The sequence below is a fragment of the Neltuma alba genome, unplaced genomic scaffold, assembly GCF_004799145.2.
Source record: "Neltuma alba isolate B1F8T4 unplaced genomic scaffold, ASM479914v2 tig00013249_pilon, whole genome shotgun sequence".
Lineage (NCBI taxonomy): Eukaryota > Viridiplantae > Streptophyta > Magnoliopsida > Fabales > Fabaceae > Neltuma > Neltuma alba.
In genome coordinates this window covers 194,858-206,888 of record NW_021637544.1, presented here as the reverse complement: position 1 = coordinate 206,888, position 12,031 = coordinate 194,858, and the positions used below count along the sequence as shown (strand labels likewise).

General features: G+C 40.4%; 2 protein-coding genes across 2 annotated transcripts; one reads left to right on the top strand and one right to left on the bottom strand.

The window, feature by feature from the left end:
• Nucleotides 1–302: 302 nt before the first annotated feature.
• Nucleotides 303–7,795, top strand: LOC114735730 (cellulose synthase A catalytic subunit 1 [UDP-forming]-like). Its single transcript, XM_028923452.1, is given in 16 exon segments — nt 303–520; nt 945–1,140; nt 1,226–1,407; nt 2,062–2,083; nt 2,086–2,131; nt 2,133–2,176; nt 2,276–2,462; nt 2,801–3,073; nt 3,167–3,512; nt 4,562–4,699; nt 4,790–4,915; nt 5,303–5,515; nt 5,642–5,906; nt 6,121–6,317; nt 6,423–6,773; nt 6,870–7,795. Coding segments are annotated over 16 exon segments (3,378 nt in total). The 5' UTR covers nt 303–316; the 3' UTR covers nt 7,458–7,795.
• Nucleotides 7,796–8,550: 755 nt separating this feature from the next.
• Nucleotides 8,551–11,808, bottom strand: LOC114735718 (adenine nucleotide transporter BT1, chloroplastic/mitochondrial-like). Its single transcript, XM_028923441.1, has 3 exons — nt 10,824–11,808; nt 9,397–9,558; nt 8,551–9,278 (listed from the first exon to the last, which is right to left on the bottom strand). Exons 1-3 carry the CDS (start codon nt 11,376–11,378, stop codon nt 8,805–8,807), a joined length of 1,191 nt encoding a protein of 396 aa, XP_028779274.1. The 5' UTR covers nt 11,379–11,808; the 3' UTR covers nt 8,551–8,804.
• Between the last annotated feature and the right edge of the window lie 223 nt (nt 11,809–12,031).

The following is a 12,031-nucleotide window of genomic DNA, read 5'->3' as shown; positions in this document are numbered from 1 at the left end:
AAAAATTAAATTAGTTTTTATATTAAAGATAGGAGATACTAAGAGATAAAATTTCTTGATGGAGTTTTTCATTTTTAATTGAATTTCAATAATAATATTCTTATCTTATTTTATTCAATATAAAACGACACACCGAGGCATGCAGTGTTGCAACCGAGAATGCACGAACTAGGAACCGGGGCAGCCGGTAAATATACTATACCTGACATCGTAATGAGATGTTATAAAGCCAAATGGATTGCAAAGCAGACACAGGACGCACTGGCAGCTTCCCCTTCAAGCCTTTCGAGTGAGAGTCCAACAGGTAGATGGCGTAATGACTGGGCTACTCTTCAAAACGCCCTGCATCCCCTCACTGTCTTCATTACACACGCACTTTTCCATCCTACCCTCCGCTGATCTCCACTTTCTCCGCGGCAACCATACAAACCGGACCAAGATGGAAGCTTCCGCTGGAATCGTGGCTGGCTCCTACAGCAGGAACGAGCTTGTTCGAATTCGGCATGGTTCCGATAGTGGGGTTAGTGTTCCCACTGCCTGTTTTGAAACTTCTCATCTCAGTGCTGTCGGAGCCAATATTCTTGTTTGTTTCGGGAGTTGGTTTTGCCTCCCCTGTAACTGGAACTGTGTTGTGATCAGATAAAGATGTTCTGGATATAATTGTATTATTCATTTCCTTCTTTGATTTTTTCCACGGGGTTGAGATCTGTTCGCTCACTGAGCCCGCATTTATCTGAGCAAACTTGACATCAGTTGAACTTCTCTCCCCTTGGAATAGAACTGAATGAAAGTAGTTTTAGTCCTGCCACGGATTGTTCTTTTGGATTAAAAAAATTCCTGTGGGAGTGGCATGTCATTTTCGTAAGGAATTGATATTAACTGGATTAATATCTACTTACATAATTTAATAAATCTGACGCGTAAACTGTCTCTCTACCCTGCAGTCCAAACCATTGAAGATTATGGATAGTCATATCTGTCAAATATGTGGAGATACTGTCGGATCAACAGCCGAAGGTGATGCATTTGTTGCCTGCAACGAGTGTGCTTTCCCAGTTTGTCGTCCTTGTTATGAATACGAGCGAAAAGATGGGAACCAATCTTGTCCCCAGTGCAAAACTAGATACAAAAGGCACAAAGGTTAGCTTTTTCTATATAACCTACTTTATGCTTTTGCTCCAGTCATGTGTCTTATATCTGGAATGAACATGAATTTGGATTTCAGGGAGTCCTCGAGTGGAGGGCGATGATGATGAGGATGATGTGGACGATCTTGAGAATGAATTCAAGTATAGCCATAGGGATACCCAGGTGGGCCAACGGTGGGAAGAAGATGCCGAACTCTCTTCATCTTCGAGGCATGATTCCCAGCAACCAATCCCTCTTCTCTCCCATGTTCGGCCGGTAGTGTATCAAAATGACTCATATCTCCTCACTGTATATGCTATCCACAGATCTTATTTTAGAATTTCGCCTGCATCGTGTGTGTACCTGTGTGAGAGAGAGACAGGTGATGATGATGACTATGATGAAGGGGAGGAAAGAGTACTTTTGGTGCATTTGGTTTCCAGACTTAATTTTTTATCTGAAATATTAGTCTCTTTCACATGTTCTCAATACTCATAGAATCTATTCAATCTATGTATAATACAAAAATTTAACAAGTCACATTATTTTTGAGCCATCAACAACGCTGCTCCTTTCTAAGAATTTGTGGAGAGCATGGGATCCCTGCTAGCTTACTTCAATTTTGGGCCGCAATGTAGATATGAAGACGAACATAAAATTTATATTATGACTATGGCAACAAAAGTCGAGAGATATCATGATGTGCTTCTTTACTCTCTATAACAAGCATTTCACTCAAGCATGTTTTATGATATGTGTTCTTTATCTGTGGGCATAAAAATTGAACTCTAACGGACACTGTAAACTTCATTGATAACGTCCTATTATTATCATGAAGAATTACAGACTGTTTATCAATAAGGTTCTGCTGCTGGTCTGTGTTTTCTTCATCTTGCGATACTATTCGCTAACTTTTTCATGATATGGGCAGAGTCTAGTGAGATTCCATGTGCTAACCTGATACTGAATCTGTTCGAACAGCATCAGGTCCTTTGGGCCATCTGAAAAGTTTCACACTCACTACCCTATATTGATCCAAGGCAGCCAGGTAAGAGGTTGACTTGAAGTTATGCATCTGCATCTGTATAGTGTTTTTTTTTTTTTTTTTTAGTGTGTTCACAGTTGACAGTGATGTTTATTATATCAGTTCCGGTAAGAATTGTAGACCCATCCAAAGATCTGAACTCTTATGGCCTGGGAAATGTTGACTGGAAAGAAAGGGTTGAGGCATGGAAGCTCAAGCAGGAGAAAAATATGGCGCAACCGAGTGGTAGATACACTGAAGGAAAGGGAGACATGGAAGGGACTGGTTCCAATGGAGATGAACTTCAAATGTAAGCCATGTGTTTGATGTGGATTGGTGTCTAATGAGTAGGTGATCAAACTTGCAAAGATCGTGTCTATCTTTGCATATTTATTTATATATAGATAAAATTATTTTCTATGGATTGCATTCCAATTCGTTATCGTTATTTGCATACACATCATTCTTCCTTCTCCCTAGTATTGCAGATTTTGCTTATTCATGGTCATATTAATCATTTTACCCCCCTTACCTGCTGAAAGTGCATAAATACTTCTATTTCAAATTCACAACTCACGGAAAAAGTGAAGAAGCTTTCATATGTTTTGTAGTTGGTAACATTGTTTTTGTTTCTTACTTTCACCACAGGCACAGGGTTGATGATGCTCAGCAACCTTTGAGTCGGGTGGTTCCTATTCCTTCTTCTCATGTGACCCCTTATCGAGTTGTAATCATACTCCGACTCATTATTTTAGGCTTCTTCTTACAATATCGTACAACTCACCCTGTGAAAAATGCATATCCCCTGTGGCTGACATCAGTCATCTGTGAGATCTGGTTTGCCTTTTCCTGGCTCCTGGATCAGTTTCCAAAATGGTCTCCCATTAATCGTGAGACTTACATTGACAGGCTGGCTTTGAGGTCAGGATGGATCATTATATGCCTATTGTGTTTTGTGCATTTTGATCTACTATAAGGTGAGATTCACGGTCTTACTATGCTTTTGTTGTTTAGATATGATCGTGAAGGAGAACCATCGCAGCTAGCTCCTGTTGATATATTTGTTAGTACAGTGGATCCTCTCAAGGAGCCTCCACTTATTACTGCAAACACTGTTTTGTCAATACTTTCTGTGGATTATCCCGTAGACAAGGTTTCCTGCTATGTATCAGATGATGGTTCAGCTATGTTGACCTTTGAGGCTCTATCAGAAACAGCCGAGTTTGCAAAGAAGTGGGTTCCATTTTGCAAAAAGCACAACATTGAACCAAGAGCCCCTGAATTTTATTTTTGCCAGAAGATAGATTACCTTAAGGACAAGATTCAGCCTTCTTTTGTGAAGGAACGCCGAGCAATGAAGGTTATCCTTAATAATACAAAATGCAATTCTTCAATGTCGCAATCTATATTAATTGTTTGAATATCAAACATTTTTAACGCAGAAAAAAGTTAAATAGTTGACTGATAATAAGGATAGTCCTTTATAGATCAGCATATAGAATATTCTGTGCTTTACCCCTTTGCTGCATTCATGGGGGATTAATTCAAATAAATTGGCTCGCAGCTAGCTCCTGTTGATATATTGGTTAGTACAGTGGATCCTCTCAAGGAGCCTCCACTTATTACTGCAAACACTTTTTGTCAATACTTTCTGTGGATTATCCCGTAGACAAGGTGGATCAGTTTCCAAATGGTCTCCCATTAATCGTGAGACTTACATTGACAGGCTGGCTTTGAGGTCAGGATGGATCATTATATGCCTATTGTGTTTTGTGCATTTTGATCTACTATAAGGTGAGATTCACGGTCTTACTATGCTTTTGTTGTTTAGATATGATCGTGAAGGAGAACCATCGCAGCTAGCTCCTGTTGATATATTTGTTAGTACAGTGGATCCTCTCAAGGAGCCTCCACTTATTACTGCAAACACTGTTTTGTCAATACTTTCTGTGGATTATCCCGTAGACAAGGTTTCCTGCTATGTATCAGATGATGGTTCAGCTATGTTGACCTTTGAGGCTCTATCAGAAACAGCCGAGTTGCAAAGAAGTGGGTTCCATTTTGCAAAAAGCACAACATTGAACCAAGAGCCCCTGAATTTTATTTTTGCCAGAAGATAGATTACCTTAAGGACAAGATTCAGCCTTCTTTTGTGAAGGAACGCCGAGCAATGAAGGTTATCCTTAATAATACAAAATGCAATTCTTCAATGTCGCAATCTATATTAATTGTTTGAATATCAAACATTTTTAACGCAGAAAAAAGTTAAATAGTTGACTGATAATAAGGATAGTCCTTTATAGATCAGCATATAGAATATTCTGTGCTTTACCCCTTTGCTGCATTCATGGGGGATTAATTCAAATAAATTGGCACAGAAAATTAAATTATTGACTTTGGTTGACAGAGAAGAAGTATGAAGAATTCAAAGTACGTATTAATGCCCTTGTAGCCAAAGCTCAGAAGATGCCAGAAGAAGGATGGACTATGCAGGATGGAACTCCTTGGCCTGGAAATAATCCTAGGGATCATCCTGGAATGATACAGGTTTTATTATATTTATGAATCATCAATTGCACGCATGACTTTGCCCTCTCTCTTATGTTTTCAATTCATAGCTCTTTCATTTTTGCGTAGGTGTTCTTAGGTCATAGTGGAGGGCTTGATGCAGAAGGAAATGAGCTACCTAGACTTGTTTATGTTTCTCGTGAGAAGAGACCTGGCTTCCAGCATCACAAGAAAGCTGGAGCTATGAATGCTTTGGTATGTTATGCAAAGCCTTCTTACGTTAATTTGGATTATACTTTTACCTGATACATCCATCTGTTGAATAACTGTATTTCAACACTTTAGATGCGCTTAGTAAGTGTATCTGCTTTTGTAGCCATAGGGTTTTAATCAGTGATATGTTTAAGAATCACATGAGTGGGAAATAACCTACAATTCAGCATTGCCCATTGATTGACTGAGTCGCAATTTCTGAAGCTGCTTAAGGCATGTTAGTTGACTACATGGATAGTCATATTTTATTCACTACAACAATGAACTTATTCATGTCTGGCAAGACTGACTGGTTGTTTGTCCTTGATTTAACAAGATAAATTAAATAAAGCTTCCATATCTAACTTTGAACTATCTCATGTGATGTAGATTAGAGTTTCAGCTGTCTTGACCAATGGTGCATATCTTCTGAACGTGGACTGTGACCACTACTTTAATAATAGTAAAGCTCTTAAAGAGGCCATGTGCTTCATGATGGATCCTGTTCTTGGAAAGAAGACTTGTTACGTACAATTCCCACAGCGATTTGATGGCATTGACTTGCATGATCGATATGCCAATCGCAATATTGTGTTCTTTGATGTAGGCCTCACCTTATTTTTTGTGTTGTTGGAAAAAGAAATAAATTTTTTTTCCCATGCTTTCTTCTCAGTTTCTTTGGCTAAATGTTTTCCTTTTTTTTTTCCCCCCCTTCTTGTCATTTATCAGATCAACTTGAAAGGTCTGGATGGTATCCAGGGCCCAGTCTATGTGGGAACTGGTTGTTGTTTCAACAGGCAAGCTCTATATGGTTATGATCCAGTTTTAGCCGAGGAAGATTTGGAGCCGAACATTATTGTGAGGAGTTGCTGGGGTTCTCGGAAGAAGGGAAAAGATGGCAATAAGAAATATGTTGACAAGAAGAGGGCTGCAAAAAGAACTGAATCCACCATCCCCATCTTTAATACCGAAGACGTCGAGGAGGGCATTGAAGGTCTACCATAAGTCTATAACGCAAATCTCTTCCCTTACTAGTTACCACTGCTTTTATGTGCGACCCTGTGTTGACTAACCTGTAATTTCGTTGTTTTCCCGTTGCTGTAATCTGCATTCCAGATTTGTATGCATAATTTTCATAAAGATAGGAATAAGATGACAGAATGTTTACATCCTTTACAAAATATAAATGAGTTCTCCTTCTTTTGCAGGGTATGATGAAGAGAGTTCACTTCTGATGTCTCAAAAGAGCCTAGAGAAGCGATTTGGTCAGTCCCCAGTTTTCATTGCAGCCACCTTCATGGAGCAGGGTGGCCTTCCCCCTTCAACCAATCCTGCAACTCTTCTAAAGGAAGCAATCCATGTCATCAGCTGTGGCTATGAAGACAAGACAGAATGGGGCAAAGAGGTTAGTTCAGCAGTTAATCACTGTACTTTAGTGCATTTGGTAAGATTAATGGGTAGCAACTATCAAGTGTTTGACACATTTAACTAAACCTTCTATCTCCACTAGATTGGATGGATCTATGGTTCTGTGACTGAAGATATCTTGACTGGGTTTAAGATGCATGCTCGTGGTTGGATTTCAATCTACTGCATGCCTCTCCGTCCAGCATTTAAAGGTTCTGCCCCCATCAATCTGTCTGACCGCCTCAATCAGGTGCTTCGGTGGGCATTGGGATCCATTGAGATCTTTCTCAGCAGGCATTGTCCCTTATGGTATGGCTACAATGGGAGACTAAAACTTCTTCAGAGGATGGCATATATTAACACTATCGTCTACCCCCTTACCTCAATTCCTCTGCTTGCCTACTGTATTCTTCCTGCATTTTGTCTTCTTACCAATAAGTTTATTATTCCCGAGGTGAGTAATTCTTTTCGTCATCACATTTCTTTTGTGCATGATACCAAACCTTCATCGTCTTGGAAATCTGGTTAAACTCTGGCTAACTAAATGCAGATAAGCAACTTTGCGAGCATGTGGTTCATTCTCCTGTTTGTCTCCATTTTTGCTACTTCAATTCTGGAACTTAGGTGGAGTGGGGTCACTGTAGAAGACTGGTGGAGGAATGAACAGTTCTGGGTTATTGGCGGTACATCTGCTCATCTTTTTGCTGTATTCCAAGGGCTTCTTAAAGTTCTTGCTGGGATTGATACAAACTTCACTGTCACATCAAAGGCCTCGGATGATGACGGGGAATTCGCAGAGCTTTATGTGTTCAAATGGACGTCACTTCTTATCCCTCCCACCACCGTCCTTATTGTGAACTTGGTGGGGATTGTGGCTGGCGTCTCATACGCAGTTGACAGTGGCTATCAATCATGGGGTCCACTGTTTGGAAAACTGTTTTTTGCAATATGGGTCATTGCCCATCTGTATCCGTTCTTAAAGGGTCTCTTGGGTCGCCAAAATCGCACCCCTACAATTGTCATTGTTTGGTCTATTCTTCTTGCTTCCATATTCTCTTTGCTCTGGGTGAGGATCGATCCATTCATCTCACAAAGCACAAATGCTTCTTCCAAAGGTCAATGTGGCATCGACTGCTAAGTTATGTTGAAGATGAAGATTCTATTGCGGAGACTAAAAGTTGTTATATGTATAGGAGGAATTAACCAAGTCTGTCGGAAGTTGCCCGGAGGATTTTAACTTAAAACGAATTCTGTAGCATGAAGGCCACAAAAAGACTTGTTGTCTGACAAAGCTGACCTTGTTGGGCTGTACTAATTGTTTGCGACCGTGTGACAATTTTTGTTCACATTGCACGAATTATTTATGCCAGTAATGCAGTTGTTGTATACTCGCAATCAAGTATCATAATCTATGTGAGCTGCGAAAGCCGGTGACAACGTACATGACGTCCGCTTTTGTCATGAATGCGAATTTAAGATGATTGTTTTGAAAGCAGAGGTAGATTCTTTCTTTTTATTTGACCAGCAAAAGCAGAGGTAGATTCTTTCATACACTATAATGTTGACTTAGTTTGTAACATGCATTCGAGCCTTCAATTGGAACAAGAGGCACTAGAATTGTGACCTTAAATCTACGGATTGGAGTCAGGTACGTTTGGAGAGTTGACGTCGGTGATTACGATGAGCAAGAAAGGTTGATGATGGGTTCCGCCATATGGTTTTTTTTTTTTTTTGGTGACATCTCTTTTATGGAATTTTGCATATTGCTTGAAATATGATCGTGGACATCTATGGCAACTTGACCCGGTGCCAAGGGTTTGGTTCACAATTTTTCTCGGGTTTATAAGATAAAATTCACGAGCTCATAGGGGTAAAAAACGTGATAATATTATTCATTACTGATATTAGTTTCCTAAGATTGTTTGCTTGAGTTGAGGTTGCTTTTCGATCTTTTTTGGTTAAATCGGCCATCTTAAACCGTCCCTTGATATGGTTGGACTTTGGATTCCGTCATTTTCATGAATTTTCTCTAGAAGCAAAATCACGCATCTTGGACTTCAAGTCGCGCTCATTGAGTAGCATCAGAATACGAAACTCCATGAGGTGAAGTTCTACTGCACTTTTTAACTCCGCAGTCCGACATCACCCGATGATCCTTTGCTAATACGCAGTGTTAAAAACTCCATTGACACTGATCTTTTACTAGGTGAAATAACTTGGCATGGAGGCGATGCAAAATTTCACTACTTGTTGACCTTCAAGAAAAAGAACTAAGCCACAGTAGATCCAAAAACTCACTACCCAAAGAGAAAAATTGCCGAAAAACCATTATTATTCTACCCTCGATTGCTTCTCTCAAGTGTTGCCGGAAAAAAAAAAATACCAGTAATGTAAATAAATTAACAGAATATGCCAAAGGGAAAAAAATTACGCCTCCAACCCTGAGCTCCATTAATAAAGCCCCAAAGAAGAGTGACTCACCCAATTATTCCTCGTCCTCTTCCTCCACCAGTATCCTCTTGCAAGCTTCATAGCACATGAAAGATATTCCGGCGGCCGGCACTAGCTTCATGCAGCTGGGTCCCAAACCCCTATATAAACCCTGGATCCCTTCTTGTTCAAGTATGCTTGCAAGTGCATGAATCACATTCTTGTAAACCTGCCTTCCACTAAGAGCTCCCACTTGCATGTGCTTGCGAGCTACCTCGAGAGGAAATGTGGCACTACTTGATATGGCCCCGGCAGCTGATCCAATCAAAAGGGTTTCAATGTTGCCGATCTTCTCTTTCTTAAATGCTTTTCGGTATCCTTTCCTTAATGTGTCGTATGCAAAGTAATTGGTGGCAGCATATGGAATTACCCCTATCAGACTGGGAGCAAGGCCTCTGTAGAGTTCTGCAGGGCCTTCTTCTTTAACTATTTTCAAGAATGCATCAAGCAGACTTTTATAAACCCCTCTCTGCAAGATTACTACCTCAGCTTAATTTCTTTTTGCCACTTTTAAGTTTAGGAAGGATGCTAAGACACATTACAGAAGTACAGGAAAGAATAATCCGTTTCATGTTTAAAGTACTTACCTGGATAGTTAGTCGAGTCTTGACTAATTCAAGAGGATATGTGCAAATAGTCGAACTAACTCCAGCACATGCACCAGCGATTAATGATGCAGGAATAGGAAGCTTGGGCTGTTCCCCAGGTTTTGGGGATAGGTTCTTGTTCACTGTATCATAAGCAAATAGCTGTAGAAACAAAAAAATACATTGAGATGCGAAAAAACCAATCATGTATAGCTTTCATCAAAGCCTGGCAAATAAGTTGCTTCCGAAATTTCAAGCACAAATTTGCTACAAAGCTTCTCCAAGTACTGAGAATAAACAGACAAAGGATACCCACTTGTCTTCAGCATGCACTCGGTGCACTATTGTTAAATCAAATTAAGAAAACTCATCATAATAGGTCGAGTTGGGGGGAAACGATTAGCCTTAGGGTACATAGCTTCTGAAAAGACAAAACAACTACTATCTACCACAAAAGCCATTTTCTTGGCATCTATAAAACTGCCAAAGCCCCACAAAAATAGAAAACCACTATCGTATTCATATGAAAGGTATCAATAGATGGAAAGACAATGCCAAAGCCCTGAACCAAGTGCGGTGAAACCAGAGGAAGTCAAGGAGACAACAGCTCCTACTGAAGTCTAATACAAATAATAATTCTCACATAGATAGATCCAGGTAATTGTCACACCGCCATCCCAAAGGAAATTGACAAGCTATAAATCACTACATGAAGACAAGCTACTTCTATCAGTGGTCCGATAGAAAGACACAGGCTAGTTGGTTGAGAGAGGCATTCCTATTCGATGTGGATCACTGGATTCACTCAACCCATGCACAAACCAAATTGAATGGATCGAATATTCAGAAGGAGGAACTTACATTGGAAGATAACCACTAATCATAAACAGGCGAAGGTAGACAATTTAAAGAATGATGTTATATTAGGAGCCGGTTTTCATTGGGTCAGGTCAGGAGTTGGCAATCCTAATGGGAAGACAAAAACAAGAACATGTTGGTCATAAAATTAGCATCAAATGCAGCTAGAAAGCGGGAACCTTATCATGCCTTAAAAATGATAGTTGCCAAGCATTACAAGATACTCAAATATCTCGTCAGACAGATGAAAAAGAAAATTCAATTTTTTTATGATTTTATATCCTCAATGATCCCTAAAAAGATCCTCCTTTACATTAAGAATTTAAAATGGCTCCTCAAAAATCCAAAACCAATTCCATGAGAAAAATAATTACAAGAGCCAAGTATTCATTGGCTAAATCAAATAAAAAGGCCGCACATATCATCAAAGATCCTGATGAGATCGCCAAAAAGTCTTTAAATGCAGAATACGCAGAAGATCCCTCAAAAACGATCAAAATAACTATCAATTGAAATTAACCAATGAAAGTAAGAAGAACAGATTTAGAAATATACACCAACTTTATTACCTCTATGGCCTTACTAGGTGCAACCCGAATCACGTTCACGAAATTACCCCTAAACAATCCCTTCCAACCATCAGTCTTCATAATATTGTTGAAAACCTCAACAGTAGAATGGCCGCTACTCCCCACCATTAAATGAGTTCTTATTGTCTCTAAGGGTGCCACCGTCGTGCGGGATACTGCCCCAGCTATGCCGCCACTAATCAACCTCCTAAGAGAGGGATTCTTTATCTTAATTTTCAGTTTAAGGCCACCCTTCTTCTTCTGAATTCCTTCCTCCTCTGAAACTTCAGTAATCCGAACTTTCCCCGGTGATTCCACATGCTTAACGAACAATTCAGCATAGGGGAGTTTTAAGCCGCCACCGTCCCGGGAATCAGAAGGGTTGGGCTGGGGCTGCGGCTGAATACCCAATCCCATTCCCACCTGACTGACGCTGGCAAATAAGCCTCCGGGATACACATACCCGTCTTGGAGGTTCCACTGAGACCCCAAATTGCAGACGGAGAAAAATACATCTCTTTTATCATCAAATACCTGTACCCCCTTCCCACCCATCAATCAGAACCTCGTAACAAATTTGCCGCTAGGGTTGACTGTGTGCCAAAATCCACTGCTCTCGTGGATTCAGGCGCGTTAAGAATATATAGGAGACGTAGATTCGTCTCCAGGCAAGAAAAAATTTAAAAGAATAACTCTACCCTCGAATCAGAAAAAGTTAAAAACAAGATATTCTGGATTCCTTTGGACGTGGGAGTGATCAATAAAACCGTACGAAAATGCGACGCCAAGCAATGCTTCGTTAGCGGAGAAGCGGTCAGCAGCGGCGGTGAAGACTTATCAGGATGGGGTACCTTGGGTCTCCGAGGGAAAGACGCCTACAGAGAAGACACCAAACTCAGAGAGAGAAAGAGAGAGAGAAGTGGGTAGGTAAAACAGGAGGGTGTCTCCACTATCCCCCTTCCTCGTCCCTCCTCACTATTCTATTCATTGTTTCGCAGCCTCCCGGCGAACTCGGGGATGGGTAGGTGCGGGCTCGCCTACGAAATTGGATCACCAAAACCCTCGTATGCGACACATGCAATACGGCGCTTTTGACGTCGTTTGACTCCTCCGCGCTCTTTTTCACTTCGATGCTATGTCGTTTTGTGGATAGTCCTTCCGTCCTTGAAACACGTTCTTAAAATTGTTGAAAATTTTTAATACAACTA